General features: G+C 45.1%; 1 protein-coding gene across 1 annotated transcript in view; it reads left to right on the top strand.

The window, feature by feature from the left end:
- The first annotated feature begins 9011 nt into the window (after nucleotides 1–9011).
- EEA1 (early endosome antigen 1) overlaps nucleotides 9012–18526 on the top strand; it is a 157827-nt gene continuing 148312 nt past the window's right edge. Inside the window, exon 1 of the mRNA XM_065403979.1 lies at nucleotides 9012–9131. Within this exon, the coding sequence (XP_065260051.1) occupies nucleotides 9012–9131 (120 nt within the window). The remainder of the gene's footprint in view (nucleotides 9132–18526) is intronic.

The following is an 18526-nucleotide window of genomic DNA, read 5'->3' as shown; positions in this document are numbered from 1 at the left end:
CAGAACAAATACTGTCCCTTTAATGAAGTTATATGGTGTTTTTGCCTTTTACATATTGCCTAGGGGGATTATCTCCCCCAAAGAACACCGTCCGTTGCAACAGTTATTAACAGCCTAGAAGTGGTACAGTGTTGGTAAAATAGATTTGTTTTTTCAAAACACTGTAGTTTTTAGTTCAGACGGAGAAGAGGTGAAAGCTGGTTTGAACTCTAAAGAGCATAAGCCTTGAACAGTAAAAGATTTAGGAGTAAAGCAAGCATCCCTGACAAAGTGTGTTATCTAGCAAGTTGAGCTGAACTGGAAAGGGAAGAGCAGCAAATAGGCTGGACTGAATAGTGGTAAGAAGGGAGAACTGCAGAACATTGGAATGAGGAGTTAAGGATCATAGGAATTATTGGAATAAAGAGAAGTAACCTAAACCAGAGTCAGCTCAAAATGGAAAGGAAAGGGGAAAGGAGGGAAGCTGAACACCCATCCCACCCCCAAAATGTACTGTATACTGCCTGGCTTTCCAGACCTGCCCTTTTTTCACTTTTCTTCCTTTTCCACTGTGGCAGAGTTTATTTATCTTGGGACAGCACATCCTGTGTGTGTGTGGTTTTTTTTCTTCTTCTTCCTCTTCTTTGTCTGTCTGACAGACATAAGCTGAGCTACAAAGTTCTGATCTGGTTCCAGATGTTCCCAAAGTTTGGAGGAGTTCAGATCCAGGAACAAGGTCCTGGCACTCTTCAAAGCAAGGAGAAACCAGAATGGAGCAGCTATGGTTGTGTGCCTGGCACCTCTGTTTCATGGAAAAGGATTCACCTCAACCAGCTACATCAAGGTAAAACTTGTGTGCTAGTTACCTAGTTGTAAAAATATAACTTGAAACCTGGAATTCTGAAATTAAACAAAACAAAATAATTTTTTTTTCTGAAATGGAACAAAAATTTGAAAGGTCAGATTTTCCTGCAGAATGGGAATTCAGAAATGTTGTTTTGACCATGTAGCAAGGTTTCAGAGGTAGCCTGGAGTCATGGCAGTTTCTCAGGCAGGGAGCTGAGCAGGATGTCGAGGAATGGGGGAGCTGCAGAGCTGGGAACGACTTTCTGCCAAAATTGAAATTTTCCTTCAGAGAATGTTGAATTTGCAGACAGTGAATTTTCCATGGGTAAATCACTGTAACAGAAAATTCCCAACCTGCTCTACTGAGTATTTTTCCTAAAATAGACATGGCCTAGTTAGCACCCATTGAGATGAATGGTGCAGATCATACCTCTCAGAGCTGTTGTTTCAGGTTCCGTACTTTTGCGGGTGTAGCTGATGTTGCTTGGGGGAGCTGGAGTAAGCTATACTGGTGGAAGCACAGTTTTGTTGATATAGCTGTGTCCCCACTGGGAGCACTTTGATGGTATAGCTATAGGTAGATATAGGCCTGCTAGGTATAGCTAGACTGACAAAGCCTGCTAGTGTAAACATAGCTCAAGTCACTTAAGAGCCTTAGGCTATGTCTTCACTACGGGGGGGGGGGGGGTCGATTTAAGATACGCAAATTCAGCTACGCGAATAGCGTAGCTGAATTCGACGTATCGCAGCCGACTTACCCCGCTGTAAGGATGGTAGCAAAATCGACCTCTGCGGCTTCCCGTCGACGGCGCTTACTCCCACCTCCGCTGGTGGAGTAAGAGCATCGATTCGGGGATCGATTGTCGCGTCCCGACGAGACGCGATAATTCGATCCCCGAGAGGTCGATTTCTACCCGCCGATTCAGGCGGGTAGTGTAGACCTAGCCTAAGGGTATGTCTACACTACGAGAGTAGTTCGATTTTAGTTAAATCGAATATGTGGAATCGATATTACAAAGTCGAACGTGTGTGTCCACACTAAGGACAGTAATTCGACTTTGTCAGTCCACACTAACGGGGCAAGCGTCGACATTGGAAGCGGTGCACTGTGGGCAGCTATCCCACAGTTCCCGCAGTCCCCGCTGCCCATTGGAATTCTGGGTCGAGCCGCCATTGCCTTCTGGGTAAAAAAATGTGTCGAGGGTGCTTTTGGGTAACTGTCGTCATCCAACCGTCACTCCCGCCCTCCCTCCCTCCCTGAAAGCGCCGGCGGGAAATCAGTTCGCGCACTTTTCTGGTCAGTGACAGCGCGGACGCCACAGCACTGCGAGCATGGATCCCGCTGTGACCATCGCTGCAGTTGTGGCCGTTGTCAACGCATCGCAGCTCATCATCGACCTTTCACTGAGGCAGATAGAGAGAAATCAGGCGAGGAGGCTACGGCACCGGGGTCAGGACCTGAACTCCGAGAGTAGCACACGCCTGTCTGAAACCACGACACCCAGTGCCGAGGACATCACGGTGGCAATGGGTCTTGTGGATACTGTGGAACGGCGATTCTGGGCCCGTGAAACAAGCACGGACTGGTGGGACCGCATAGTGCTTCAGGTCTGGGATGAATCCCAGTGGCTGCGAAACTTTCGCATGCGGAAGGGGACTTTCCTCGAACTTTGTGAGTTGCTGTCCCCTGCCCTGAAGCGCAAGGACACCCGGATGCGAGCAGCCCTGACTGTCCAGAAGCGAGTGGCCATAGCCCTCTGGAAGCTTGCAACGCCGGACAGCTACCGGTCAGTCGCGAACCAGTTTGGCGTGGGCAAGTCTACCGTGGGGGTTGTTGTCATGCAAGTAGCCAAGGCAATCGTGAAGGTACTGCTGTCAAAGGTAGTGACCCTGGGAAACGCGCAGGCCATCATAGATGGCTTCGCCGCGATGGGATTCCCAAACTGCGGTGGGGCTATAGATGGGACTCACATCCCTATCCTGGGACCGGACCACCAGGCCAGCCAGTACATCAACCGAAAGGGCTACTTTTCAATGGTGCTGCAAGCACTGGTGGACCATAAGGGACGTTTTACTAACATCAACATTGGATGGCCGGGCAAGGTTCATGACGCTCGCGTGTTCAGGAACTCTGGTCTGTTTAGAAGGCTGCAGGAAGGTATTTACTTCCCGGACCACAAAATAACTCTTGGGGATGTGGAGATGCCTACAGTGATCCTCGGGGACCCAGCATACCCGCTAATGCCCTGGCTCATGAAGCCCTATACTGGCGCCCTGGACACAGAAAAAGAACTGTTCAACTACCGGCTCAGCAAGTGCAGAATGGTGGTGGAGTGTGCTTTTGGCCGTCTCAAGGGGAGATGGAGAAGCTTACTGACTCGCTGTGATCTCAGCGAAACCAATATCCCCATTGTTATTGCAGCTTGCTGTGTGCTCCACAATCTCTGTGAGATCAAGGGGGAGACCTTTATGGTGGGGTGGGAGGTTGAGGCAAATCGCCTGGCTGCTGATTACTCCCAGCCAGACAGCCGGGAGATTAGAAGAGCCCAGCGGGACGCACTGTGCATCCGGGAGGCTTTGAAAGACAGTTTCCAGACTGAGCAGGGTCACCAGTGAATTTTAAGTTTGTGGACTCAGAACCTGAACTTGCCACCGTTTCTTTACCCAGTTACCGTTGACTATCCTCTCCAGTTACATACCCCCTTCACCCCCTTCCCAAAAAATAAAATCTGTTCTGTTTTGTTAATGAACACCGTTGTCTTTATTACTGTTTTCGCGGGAATGTTTTAAACCTGGGACGCAGACTGTGGCGGGGTGCGGGTTTACTGTTGTGATGCAAATGATGCTTCTAAACTCCAGGAATGACGGGTTCCGCAGTGGTGGACTGGTTGTTTCAACAGAGCCTGCCAGCCCTCCTGGGCGGGACAGCGTGTATGTGTCGGCTATGTGACTGTCTGGCAGGGGGAAGAGGGTTACAGCTCCCCTGCTGCGGGGCTCTGTGATGCATTAGATCTGTAACTGCCCTCCCCCGCCACAAAGTCACAGAGCAACCCCCCCCCCCCACAGAACATGAAAACCACCTCCCAGATTGAACAGGGTCACTAGTCACTGCACTGGGTATGTGTCCTGATCCTGGACCTGACCCCGCCTCTGTACCCTGGTAAAGGTGACTGTCCTGTCCAATTACCATGCCCCTTCCCCTCGTTCAGACAGACTCTCCTCCAATATAAAATCATGGAAACAGTAATTAACAGAAACGAATATTTTATTATGAACCAGACATGAAACGTGGGGGTTGAAACTTGCACGGGGGCTTCTGTGAGGTGTGTAGGAAAGGACTTTTAAAATTTTGGGGAATGAGAGCCTTCTAGTGCTAGAGCAGTCTGCAGGGGTTGACTGAAAGTTTTAACGGCCCTTGCCGCCCCTCCTTCTTTGTACTTTGGGTGAGGGGGGTGTGGGACTTGGTGGCGGGGGAGGGCGGTTAGAGATAGACTGCAGCGGGGCTCTGTCCTCCTGCCTCCAGTCTTGCAGAACATCCACAAGGCGCCGGAGCGTGTCCGTTTGCTCCCTCAGAAGTCCAAGCAGCTTTTCAGTAGCCTGCTGGTCCTCCTGACGCCACCTCTCCTCCCGTTCCATGACTGCTCGGTGCATTTGGGACAAGTTCTCCCTCCACTGTGTCTGCTGGGCTGCCTGGGCTCGGGAACAGCTCATTAGTTCTGAGAACATGTCCTCCCGCGTCTTCTTCTTCCTCCTCCTAATCTGCGCTAGCCTCTGGGAGTGTGCTGACAGGCTGGGTTGGGAGACAGTCGCAGATGTGTCTGTGTGAATGGGAAAAATGGAGTGAATTCCTGAGACAGATAAATGAAGTTGTGTACAAAGAACCTAGTCTTTCTCTGTGAACAAGACCATGCACTGCACCTCTCACATGCGCACTCAGGACAAGGTCGAATTTTCGGCCATCGCCTTCAGTGCCTGGGGTCCTGCAGTGGTCTTGCAGTTATCTGAGAAGCGTGGCAGGACACCTGAACTTCTGTAGCGTGCAATCATGGTAAGCCGTAGACTTCTGGCTGCTTAAAACTGTACTAGTAGCACTGGCCTCCTTTCACATTGAAAGCAATGCCAGTCTCTGCTGCCAGCAATCAGGACAGCATGAACTATGCCCCTGTCCCACCCCCTCGCGGCTGTTCCAGGGAAAGATCCCTGTATGCTGCCCCTCTCCCTCCACCGCGTGGCTGTAAAGCAGTCCCAATACTAACATTCCCCTCCCTAATTCAAAGCAGGGCGTAATGAGCGACATCACCCTGCTGAGGATCTCGGAGTCCCAGAGGGAAAGGATGTTTCGAGAAAGCCTTCAGAAACCAGGGCCGTTTGCCGCTATGCTCTGCAGGGCGATGATACCAGAGTATCTGATGGTGTCGTGGCGCGGTAACGTGTCCTACCACGGAGGGCCCACTAAGATCGCCCTACCCAGGAACCTGATGAACAGGCTGGAAATGTACCTTCATGAGACCTACGAGGAGTTCTCCTATGAGGATTTCGCCTCCATCCCCGGCCATATTGACCGGATTTTCGCGTAGGTGCACTGGGACTAAAGAGTGGAGCGTCTTGGGCAGCATAATCATGACTTACCGGACATTGTAAAAAAAATTTTAAATACTTGGGACTAAATTGTGAAGAGCCTAAGGCAGACAAATCATGAAAAACCCTTTGTTACTATTGTAAATATTCCAGTTTTTTTGCAGATAATTGTTTACATGTTTAAGCACTTTAATAAACAGCCATTGTTAATATTATAAATATTCCAGTTCTTGTAAAAATAAATGTTTAGATATTTAAAGCACTCACTGCTTGATCCTTCCCCTGATTCTGTCTCCGGGGTAAGGGATGGGGACGGTTGGTAGGGGATCTCGGTAAGGGTGATGAAGAGCTCCTGGCTGTCGGGGAAATCAGCGGTGCCAGCGCTGTCGACTGCCTCGTCCTCCTCATCTCCTTCTTCATCTTCCCCGTCCGCTAACATGTCCGACGAGGAACCTGCCGCGGACAATATCCCATCCTCAGAGTCCACGGTCAGTGGTGGGGTAGTGGTGGCGGCCGCACCTAGGATGGAATGCAGTGCCTCGTAGAAACGGGATGTGTGGGGATGGGATCCGGAGCGTCCGTTTGCCTCTTTGGTTTTTTGGTAGCCTTGTCTCAGCTCCTTGATTTTCACGCGGCACTGCGTTGCATCCCGGCTGTATCCTCTCTCTGCCATGGCTTTAGAGATCTTCTCGTAGATCTTTGCATTCCGTCTTTTGGAGCGCAGCTCTGAAAGCACGGACTCATCGCCCCACACAGCGATGAGATCCAAGACTTCCCGATCAGTCCATGCTGGGGCCCTCCTTCTATTAGATTGCACGGCCATCTCTGCTGGAGAGCTCTGCATCGTTGCCAGTGCTGCTGAGCTCGCCACGCTGTCCAAACAGGGAATGAGATTCAAACTGCTCAGACAGGAAAAGGAATTCAAATTTTCCCGGGGCTTTTCCTGTGTGGCTGATCAGAGCATCCGAGCTCGGACTGCTGTCCAGAGCGTCAACAGAGTGGTGCACTGTGGGATAGCTCCCGGAGCTATTACCGTCGATTTCCATCCACACCTAGCCTAATTCGATATGGCCATTTCGAATTTAGCGCTACTCCTCTCGTTTTGGAGGAGTACAGAAGTCGAATTTAAGAGAGCTCTATGTTGAACTAAATAGCTTCGTGGTGTGGACGGGTGCAGGGTTAATTCGATGTAACGGCGCTAAATTCGACATAAAAGCCTAGTGTAGACAAGTCTTATTGACTTTCAATAACATGTAGAAGCCAAGGTTAAGTGACAAAGTCTCTTCTGAAAATGGGACTTAGGTGCTTTTGAAACTTTACCTCAGAACTAGAGACTTTTTTTTTTACTATTATTATTTTGAATGACCGCTCTGATTCTGCAGACGAAGAAGGCAGCATGACAGACGTGCTGGTTCACTGTACTGGCTGAACCCAAGCCCTGGCTGATGGAGTGGAGGAAAGAGTTCACGTTTCGGCTTTGGCTGCTGCTCTCCCCTTATCCGCAGTGCTCTGCTCTGCACGTAATGGCAGGATCATTTGGGTGAGGAAGACCTTTGCGGGAAAGGGGGGAAAGTCCTGTTCCTCTTGTCTCTGAGGAGCCGTCGTCCATTGATACAAAAGATTTTGGAGGAGGGGAAGGGTGTTTAATCCTGTCCTAGAATCTACCAGTCCTGGTGCTGCTCCCCTTCCCTCACAATGGCAGCCACTCAGCTGCTGCTCCCTGCTTCTCACCCTGGGTTATAACTGCCAGTAGCCCCTTGGAGTTCCTTTGTAAAGGGACTGAGCTTACTTTGCTTTGGGGACAAGTACTCTGCGAGGCAGTAAAGGCCCTCAAAACCCCTTAAAATCTTATCAGTTAAAAAAATGTAAAACCTACATAGAGCGGTTACTGGTCTCATCCCTCACTGCTTTGCAGAGTCGTCCAGGGACCTATTGAGTGTAGCTGCCTGTTAAAGATCTGCTTAAAAGTTGATCTAATAGGAGAATAATCATTACATGTGTAGACTGTTTGTAACTCACATTGCTCTTCAGGAAAAAATGGACAATTCTGAGATGTACAATAAATAATGTACAATATGAAGACTATAGGGGTAATAAGGTATCACACTGTCTATATTATATTAATAGAAAGGAACTAATGTTAACCATACATAAATTACCTAACTGCTCCTATTAATGACTAGAAAATAATTTCTCTTTGTATTTCATTTCCAAGTGTAATCTGTCATTCCCTTTATTTTACTGAACTGTCCTTACATAGCTAGTGAGCACAGCTGCAGGGTATTTTGAAGGCAAGAAATAAAAGTTTTTTTTGCCACTGCCACATCCTAATCACAAGACCAAAGCTTGATGATTGGGCCTTGTCGTCAGAGGCTCCAAATAGTTACATAGTAGGAAATGGCACTTCATAAATTTAAATATCAAGCTGTGGTGTTATCTACATTCAAGGCAGTTTTATGATTATTATTTATCCATTGTGACTACAGTGTGCTAGGAGCTTTGCAGTATGTACTGCTGGACTCATTCCCTGCCCTGTAATACTGACATTTTGGAATTATCACGAGAATGAATGGCTGTCTGATCTACTCTTGAAGTTTGTCAGATATTACTCCTATTTATCTTTCTAAAATGAGAAACCAAAATCCTACTTATAATGGGCCCATCCCCATGGTACATGAGCAGCCACAAAATTACACAAACATCTGAAAAACTGTAATACTCCTTCTTTTGCTAATTTTATTCTGATAGTGTGCATAGATTTTATTAGTGGAGTTGTCATGTTCAGGTACAGTGATTCTCCACCGCTGTTTAGAATTATTACTGCAGGAAAGCTATTGCCAGGAGATGAATCTTACATTTTTTTTCTCCAAAGTCATCCATTTTCACGGCAGTGAATCTGGTCAGTGGCCACAGACAATCATGAATAGTGTAATGTGCTTATTACTGTACATGTGCATTACCTCCCTTTAGTGGATGGAATCAGCTGTTCAGGAGTGTGTCACAAGCCCTGCTTCAGAGGAGTGTCCCCAAGGCACAGTGCCCTTCCCCCCCCCCCACCCCGGGCAGTGTAGTTTACACATGATCCTTTGCACAAGACTGTTCTTAAAGGAGCAATTTAGCCTATTGTAGTCAATGACCTTTGAGTCACATACAATGAATGTCTAGTATTTTTAAACATTGTTTAAGCAAATTACATGGCAAATGAATTATAGGTGACTTGAGTCTGAGTGGATGCCTTACACTTATTTTAGTTTCCTGTCTCCTACTGTCTATTAAGAATGTCCTACTGCAGATTAAAGGCTCACCAAATTTTATTCTTGTAATCATTAGGTATTAATTATTTACAATAGCACCCCCTGTGTGCTAGCTGCTTTCCTAACCCTGAAGAAAGATATTTCTCATTCCAAGGAGGTCAGACTGTAAGGACAGACAAGCTGAGAGACAAATAAATGGGGGTCACGGGAAAGGAAAAGTGAATGGGAACAATAGACAGGTCATATAGAATTGATATACAGGTCAAGTTGATTCACTGGCAGAAATGGGTCTTTTTAAAAGGGGCTTAAACATGGATAGAATAGGGATAGAGTAGGGAAGTGGCAGATAGCCTCATGGAAATCAGATCATCCCCAGGGAATCGTGTGGAAGAAAGCACAGAAGTTGACTTTGGAGAGACAAGCCAGGAGTGCTGGCAGAGTGGAGAGGACGGGAGCAACGTGAAGCTTTATGAGGTAGGGGAAGAGTCATGCTAGGGCTTTGAAGGTGCTGACAAACTTAAATGTGGGGTGACAGCAGAGGCAGAGCCAGAGGAAGGATTCAAAGAGAGGAGTTTCATGATCAAATAGACTGGCAAAGAAGATGAGCTTACAGGCTGCATTTTGCACATTTTGACAATGATATGCAAGAACTGGAGACCTAACTACTTTGCTTGGTTTCTATCCTGCAATACATTTTACATTCTCTAGAGTTCCAACAATACACATTCTATTTAATATCTAAAAATGTTTGCTGATTTATTCCTTAACCCAGTGGTTCCCAAACTTGTTCCGCTGCTTGTGCAGGGAAATCCCCTGGCGGCCTGGGGCCGGTTTGTTTACCTGCCGTGTCCGCAGATTCAGCCAATCGCGGCTCCCAGTGGCCGTGGTTCGCTGTTCCAGGCCAATGGGAGCTGCTGGAAGTGGCGGCCAGTACGTCCCTCGGCCCGCGCCGCTTCCAGCAGCTCCCATTGGCCTGGAGCAGCGAACCGCGGCCACTGGGAGCTGCGATCAGCCGAACCTGCGGATGCGGCAGGTAAACAAACCGGCCCGGCCTGCCAGGGGCTTTCCCTGCACAAGGGGCAGAACAAGTTTGGGAACCACTGCCTTAACCTATCATGAAGGCCAAACTCTCTTGACTTTCTCTTGACAGGATTGGAACCACCCAGGTGATGAAGGTGAGCAGGATTTGGTTCTATATTTATATCCTGGGAACAGATGATCCCAGCTTCTATTGGACAAATCATACCAAGCTAAATATGTCCATCCTAAATGTTGTGTATTAAGTCCTACCATAAGGCTTACCATAAGGTAGACGCTACATCAAGGAAGCCTCCTGGTACGTTGTTTTCATACATCTTACATGCTGAAGGATAGATGGTTGTATATGATTTTAGGCAAGACTGCCGATTTGCAGCTTCTTCAGGAAATTGTAGTGTTCACTCAGACAATATTCTTAGTCTGAAGAGGTGAAACTCATTGCCAAAATGATGGCCACAATTAAAGTTAATTATACAGTTGCTGGAAACAATCAGGGAAAAAGATGATTTTTTCACTGTAGACAGTCCACCCACTCCTGGGGTCAGCTAGCCCCACATCCTTGCCATCTCGTACCACAAACCAGAAGGGATTACTTTCTTCCTACCAACCTTTTTCTTTTCTTTTTTTTTTGAGGTGGGCAGGGGACATGGAGACAGGAGCCATGGGCAGTAATAAAATAACGTTTAGCACTTACCTTCAAAGTACCTTACAAGCACTATTTCATACCTTCCCTCCGAGAAGTAGCTAAGTGTGTATTATTATCCTCAGTGTACTGAAACTGAGACAGAGAGGTTATGAGGGAACAGTTGTCGGGACTTTCTGGCTCCTGGATCTGTGTTCAGTCCACTAGAATGCACTTCCCTGTCTAGTGGGAGAATATTTTCAGGATGACGGACTGTATTCCAAAGGCTTTTCACTGAAACTGAATGAGAAAATTACAGAGCATCCCAAGCCCTTTTTTCCTTTCCTCTGAGATGCACTAGGGATGCAGAGCAAGCTGCCAGTAGGGATCCTGGCTCATCAAGCTTCAGGGCTGGGGGAAGGTGAGATGACGAAGATTCATCTACTCCTTGTTGCTGAAGAGTGCAAAGGTTCTAGTGTTTGGTGTTTTGAGGGGATAACACCAGGCTTGTGTGGTTTTGTGGGAGAGTTATCCACCAGGTGTAAGAATACCAACCTGGAGGCTCAGAATGTGTCCTCAAATCCAAGCAAACAGCAGATCCTCTGTTTACAGATCTTCCCACCTTCCATGCAGAGGGGAGATGACCTACTTTAGTGGCACCATCCCTCCCCGCTCCCCACCACTCCCCAACTGTGCCAAGCGTGTTCTGTGGTCCTAAAGACCATGTTGGGGGAAAAGGCAGGAAACGGAGTGAGAAGGGGGCAACAGGGAAACTGGGTGTGGGTTAACTCCACTGGCTAGTAGAGATTTTTCCTGGAAAACATCCCTAAGTGCTACTTTATTTATTTATTTTATTTTATTCATTTTTCTGCTGAACCAACCCCAGGAGCATCTGCATCAAGGAAAGTTCTTGCTATTTCAGCTCCACTGGGAACTGGGCATTGGGAGGTGCCAGAGCCCAGTGCAGTGGTCCCCTGTTCTTTGCAAACAACTCTCACCTCAGACCTGACAAACTCATTACACCAAACATATGTCTTGCAGGATATGTATCCATAAAGAGTAATGTGTAAGGTATCTACAGAAAGCTTGTAAGTTGTCAAGATTCATAATCATTTCAAGATGTATGGATGGGTAATAGTTAAGGAATAATGTATTAATATTTAAAATATGCTTTATGGACTTGGAGTGAAAAGTAAAGATTAGTCACCAGGATGTCTTTGGTAATGGCCCACTTGGGCAAGGGGGAGTTGTCACCCCACCCTATCCAGCTGGCGATGCAATGCAAGGCTCAATTGTTCAGCTTTGTGCAATTCTAAGGCTATGTCTACACTAGCACTTTTGTCAGTAAAACTTTTGTTGGTCAGGGGTGTGGCCAACATAAGTTTCACCAACAAAAGTGCCAGTGTGGACAGTGCTATGTTGGCGGGAGATGTTCTCCCACCGATAAAGCTACTGTCGCTTGTTGGGGAAGGTTTAATTATGCCAAGGGGAGACCTCTCTCCAGTCACGGAGACCTTACAGCGGTACAGCTGTGCTGCTGTGGGTGTAGTGTAGATATAGCCTAAGAGTTTGAATGGGAAACCATCAGAGGCGATGACAGTCTAAACCACTTTACAACAAGACCAGGGTTTGGCCTATCTCTGATTAGAAACAAAAGACTATTTTCAGTATAACAGAGTGAAGAGAGGGAGACTTTGCAAGGGAGCATTCATGAATGCATGGATCCTGGTTTGTTTGAAACCAGCCAGCTCTGCTAAATACTGACCTTTTGGGGGAAAATCTACTCTGTATAGGAAAGGTAATTATTAATAAGTGTAGACCCAGGACTGTATTTTATATTTTGTTCTGTATTGTAACCACTTGTTTCCACCACTCTCTCTTGTTTCTAGTTAAATCTTTATTTTTTCTTAAATAAACCTACTTTTGTTTTATTAGAAATGCCCACAAGTGCTGTGTGCTTTACAGGAACAGTGGTTTAAGATAAATCTGGTAAGTTGGGGTACACAGCACTTTGAGTGCAGAGGATCTGGAAATTCTGTGAGTAGCTAGTGTTGGGACTGAAGATCACTGGGGAATGATTTAGTGTTGACCTGCAAGGTGAGGTTAGGGCTGACACAGCCCAGTGGAGAGTTCTTGAGTGGCTGAAGACTGGTGTTGCCAGGGAGCTCACAGCCAGCTACCATAAGAAAGACTCCCTCTCACTCATGGCAGGGGCTACCATCTGTGAGAGGATGTTCAGGAAGTTTTCCTCCTTCAGAACCTGTTGCTGTGAAGTTTTCTATGGGAGGGAATGATTTAAGCCAAAGAATGAAACCCATTAACTTGTTTTTCCAGCATGTTCTTCCCAAGCCATGCAACTGGTAGGAGCTTCTTGGACTCTGCACACTTTTAATGTGTGTTTTTAAACACTCTACAGCAGTGGTGGGCAACCTGCGGCCCGTGAGCCACACGCGGCCCATCAGGATAATCCACTGGCGGGCCGCGAGACAGTTTGTTTACATTGACCATCCGCAGGCACTGCCGCTCGCAGCTCCAAGTGGCTGCGGTTCACCATTCCTGGGAAGCAGCGGCCTGCACGTCCCCGCCGCCTGCGCCACTTCCCGCAGCTCCCATGGGCCAGGAATGGTGAACCCTGACAGGCTGCCTGCGGCCCGCAGGGCACAGGTTGCCCACCACTGCTCCACAGTGCCCGTGGGTGGCCTATGCTACTTGTCTTTAGTACATAATGGTCAAAGCTTTTCAGCCAAATTGTCAGTGTCCCTCTGCAGGTGAGTTAGAGAGGGGAGAGCCTGCATTCCAATCATCTACCTTGGTGTAACATGTGGATGATATTATTTACCTATATTTACAATTTGGGAAGTGCTTTTAAAGATGAAAATCCTGATCCAGCCAAGCACTTCAGCACATGCTTAACTGTGAGTAAATGAAGTCAATGGGACTAATCATGTGCTTAAAGTTAAGCATGTGCTGAAGTGCTTTGCTGGATTAGGGTCAAAAAGCACTGGAAAGAATTGTGTACCGTAATAGACAAACCCAAGAAAAATTCTGTGAGATGTAGGATGCTTTCCTGGAAGTATCTGAATGATCCTATTAAATGCATGGGTCCCCCCTTGCCTCTGCCTCCTCTGTATCCATGTCCTTTCTTCCCCATCTCTATCCCCCGCCCCCCGTCTTTTGCATCTATTCTTTATCTTATCTTAATAAGTTTTCTTTAACTAGTTAGACTTTTATAAACAAATTTGTCTGTTTGTAAATTGTGTAATACAAATAACTGATTTATTTTTTAACCATTCATATTACATGATAATTAAACATTTCAAGTATAGCTAAAGTTGAGTAGAAAATGGTTAATATATTGTGAGTTTATGTATTATGAGAATTATATTTATAGTTTATTTTTTCTGTATATATAAAATACAAAATTAATAAAAAAGGACAAAGTCTAAAATATGACATTTTCTATGGATCATGTTCCTTGAATATCATTGAGACAAATTTTCCCAGATTTTTCAAATATTTTAAGTGAGTCTCTAGTCCTATGTCATGTATAGCCTCTTAGTTAAATGTTAAAGAGGATGAGACTTTCATGGGTTAGTCGCTCTTCTCCTCCCACCCTCCCAAAATATCTGCTGTGGGGTTCAACTTTCCTCTGAGGTATCTGCTGCTGGCCACTGTCAGAGAGAAGATGGATTTAATGGACACAAGTCTGGGCCAGTATGGCAATTCCTATGTTCCTTTGTAAATTGTAGTGGTTCCACATGAATAAATTCTCTTTGCTAATTCCTTTTGGAGATGATTATTAATGAATGGAGGTCTGAAAATCCAGGTGACTTTTCATTATAAATGAACACCTTCCTGTGGTGGATAACGTTTCACACTATATTGTCTCTGAAACTAACACTGTTGTTACCCATCTACTTCTCCCTCAGCAATCCACAGAGAGCTCAAAGATTCCACTGCTCTGTGCTCTGCAGTAAAGGAAAAGACAACAGGGGTGGGCAGGCTCTTACAATGGAAAAAATCACCCTCTCATCAAACCAAGGGCAGGTTAACAAGGATTCTAGCTCAGTTAAAGGCTGCAGTGTCTTTGCCAAGCGTAAGAAACAGAATGGTGATAGTCTCAGAGGACCTTGTGGTTCTCTTCACTTGCACTTGCACATGTATTTTCCACTCTGTGTTGTCCCTGAATTTGACGGATTGGTAGGAAAAGTAGGGAACCTCCTGACTGGAAGTTGTGAGCTGTGGAGTTAGTTTAAGTCTTGTATGTTTAATATTTAAGAATCAGCTTGCTAAACTTATGAAGACATTAAGAAAAAGAAGGCAAGGAATGCTCCCTCCCACTTCTAGAAGCAGAATGATTGGAAAACTTATCATTAATAATCCTGTACTGATCTCAGAACACAGGTATTGGTTTGCTCTTGTTGGAATTTAGCCTGTGCCTTAACAAGTTTCAAAAATATGAGCTCTCCTATAGGCTCATAGTGTATGTATGTATGTATTTATTTATTTATTTTTCTCTCACACACATACACACACCCCTGAGCTGACTAAAAATATACTTATCTATTATTCAGTAATCTCTTCATCTTTCACCCTGCTACTGGGTTGCTTTGTAAAACTTTAACAATAAACACATTTGATTGTAATGAAGATAAACAGCTAGCTCATAAATGTAGATTCCTGCTGGAGTACAGATGGTGGAACCCATATATATTTGATCTGACTGGTTGCTTTAAACTCTTTTTAAAGAACGTAACTCTATGAAAATAAGTCACTGCTTGGATTTCACAGGCATTTCGAGTACATAATATAGAACAAATTATTCTCCTAGCCTTACTATAAAACAAAACAAACAAAAGTTATATTGCTAAACAATCGACTAGAAACTAAGTACCCTGAAGTAGCAAACAAATCACTCACTAGTACTGAGCAGTGAACTGAGTAGAGCTGATCTGACCATTTTTGCCAGAAATGTATGTTCATCATCATAGGTTGTTTAGTCAAAGTCAAAATGATTTCAACAGAGTTTTGGACAGGAAGGTTTCTGAGAGAGACCTGAATCGAAAACTTGACCTTTCTGATCGGAAAAAAGGATGTTTTGACAAAATTCCATTTTGTGAAAACGTTCTAAAGGTTTTGTTTTCATTCAAAGGTGGAACAAAATCAAATTTCAAAAGTTGTCACAAAATGGAATTGTCCTCCAGCCAGCTCCACTTCTGAGTATTCTGAACACTGACATTATGTAATACTTTTCTTGTAGAGGTACTGTCCAGTAGCACCATTTGTGTAAATAATTAAATATATGGCAGTGCCCACTCTCGGAAAGAATATCCTTAGCTACATGAGGGAATTGCCCAGGTCTCCCCCCAACAACAAAACAAAACAAAAGAAAAAACCCTCACACCACATCAGTTCTATAGCAGAACTGGAGGGAGCCCTTATGTAGACAAGGCTCTGGCAGCTTCTGATGTGTTATCCACCGTGACAATCAGATTTAACTAACTCTGGTGGCTTCCAGCATTGTTACCACAAAATCTTGATCACACTAGTGTCCCTCCAATTCTGCTATGTAAATATGGCCAAAGCGCAAACCATCTGTACTCCCTGTGTCATTGAGTCCCCAGTATTGGAAGTTTAAAATAAATAAATATATAAAAAACCCCAAATGTTCTCATTCATGCTCTTAAGCCTTGTCTATACTGGGAAAATTCATTGGATTAGAAAATGTGTTACTTAACAGTGATAAGCATGATTTTGCTTTCAGTGTGGAAAAGGACAGTTGTGTTTAATAATGTGCTAGCTGGTTATATGCCACTGTCCTTGCCTGCCCTAACGACAAAACAAGTTTGACCATTGTTACTTAAAATGTATGAGTTACAATGTTTTCTAACACTGCGTTTTCCCAGTACAGTGAAGGCCTTAGTTTTTCTAGTTTTATCTCCAGTTCCAGATTCCTAATTTTATTGTTGTGGCTGTTTCTCCCGCAGGGAATTTGGAAATGAGATTCAGCATTTACGAAGACCTTAGCTGTAACAGATTTTTAATAATGAAATTAGTGAAACTAATATCTCTAACTATGAATCCTGAATAGTTTAACATAGCTACACAAAATGTGCAAAAATAACAGGAGTACTTGTGGCACCTTAGAGACTAACAAATTTATTAGAGCATAAGCTTTCGTGGGCTACAACCCACTTCTTCGGATGTGGGTTGTAGCCCACGAAAGCTTATGCTCTAATAAATTTGTTAGTCTCTAAGGTGCCACAAGTACTCCTGTTATTTTTGCGGATACAGACTAACACGGCTGCTACTCTGAAACACAAAATGTGGTTAGTATTTGTTTACTGCTAAATCCCCACCCCAGCCCCTCCTCCCCCGGATTTAACCACTTAGTTGTCCAAAGATGTTCAGTGCAGGTCTAGAAAATACCACTCAGAAGGTCCTATGGATGGCATGTGCCACACATTTCATTGAAGCTTTGTGAGGTGCAGTAGATATCACAGAAAACTTTGTGGATCCTGACTGTCCAAGCAGTGGTAAAACAGGTTCAAACTCTGTAGCCAGTATGAGATTATGATGCTATATCCAAGAGCATATGCTTATTGTTAATTAGGATCAGATGTTTCCTTGGCTGAGACAGCAATAGGTGCAATTTTCCTTTAATTGTGTGAAGAGCTGTCTCAATCAAGGCCCAAGAAACAAAGGAAAAACTAGGAGGAGGCGCAAGGGGGTGGATTATGGAAGAACTCTGTGAAGCAAGAGTTCAGCGTCACATGAGTGGGTTCCTGAGAAGTTTTGGAGGGCAGGAGGACCATCTATAGAGAGTCCTTGTGCCTCTGCGCTGACCCTGAAAGTGCCTCTGACTCCCCAGCAGTGTTGTTTGAACTATTCATGTTATTTGAAGTTAGTAGGAATTTGCCTAAGTAAGAGCTTCAACATTTGTTTAGGATCCAGCTACTCCAGTGCCCATCTCCCTCCCTGCACCATGGTGACAGTTGAAAAGAGCTAATGAAGTCAATGAGTTTTAGAGAAATCAAGAAGCGCACACTTATAAACCTCTCTTGAGTTACGTGTCTGTACATTACATTACCCAAATAGGATAATATGCTTAAAAAAAGTATTGTCATTTCCTGGGTCTTGTTTGCCAACTATCAGCCTGGAGCAAAATTTTACAGCTGAGTTAAAAATGCCTGATAACAGTGTTTATTACGGAAACGCTGCCAGCCACTTAATGACAGCGACACACTAGTCACTTAGTCATTGTAAGACATTGTTGTTAAAATGATTACTACTTTTGCAAATGTGGATACATTTGGTGACTGTGTCTCAGTGATTCTAAGAGTAAAGGACTAAATGCTGGTTCATGGCTAGCCAGCTGGCAGTTACTGTGGACAAGCTTCCCCATAAGGTTCTGCCAACAATAATGCCTAATTCTTACATATGCAGTGTAGTTGTAACTATGTCGGTCCCAGGATATTAGAGAGACAAGGTGGGTGAGGTAATATGTTTTATGGGACCCAAAAGCTTGTCTCTCTCATCAACAGAAGTTGGTCCAATAAAAGATATTATCTCGTTCATCTTGTCTCTCTAATACTGACATAGGACTTTTCATCTTCAAAGTGCTTTACAGACATTGGGTGAAATCCTACCCTTAAGAACAGTGGCTACTGGTGGCTGTGCATCTGGACCTAGAGTTATCCTGCTGGCTCAGGGAAGGTTGGGTCAAGTCTATTTGTGGGGGGACATTGTTAAATGCCACTTCAGAAAGGAGCATCATGTGCAGTGGATGCTATCATACGGCACAACACAGCACACATACTAACTGAATGCGGGTTTGGTTATTTTGTCTGTCCAGCACATTACACCCCTGTGGAGTTAGGCTGCACTCATTGATGGGCATAATAGCCAAGGGCTGCCTTCCTGGGTGAGAAACATGCCGCTATTGAGTGGGTGCACTACTGCTCTCTAAACCGTCTCCTCGGCCTAACACATCTACCACTGGATTTGGCCCTTTAATGCCATTACATCAGTCATTTCTGACATGCTATCCCAGCCCTGGAGCTCTTCAGAGTAAAGATTGCCAAATCATTGTAGTACTTTTGCAATGTGGATAAATGTCCACCAAGTACTAGACTGAAACCATTCAATCCTTTATCATTTCATAGCAAACTTACAGTAGGAGCAGCCCAATAACAGATAATTTTTGTTT

This window comes from Emys orbicularis, chromosome 1 (genome assembly GCF_028017835.1).
Source record: "Emys orbicularis isolate rEmyOrb1 chromosome 1, rEmyOrb1.hap1, whole genome shotgun sequence".
Taxonomy (NCBI): Eukaryota; Metazoa; Chordata; order Testudines; family Emydidae; genus Emys; species Emys orbicularis.
The sequence above is the reverse complement of the archived record's forward strand: the minus strand, read 5'-3'. Positions and strand labels throughout refer to the sequence as shown.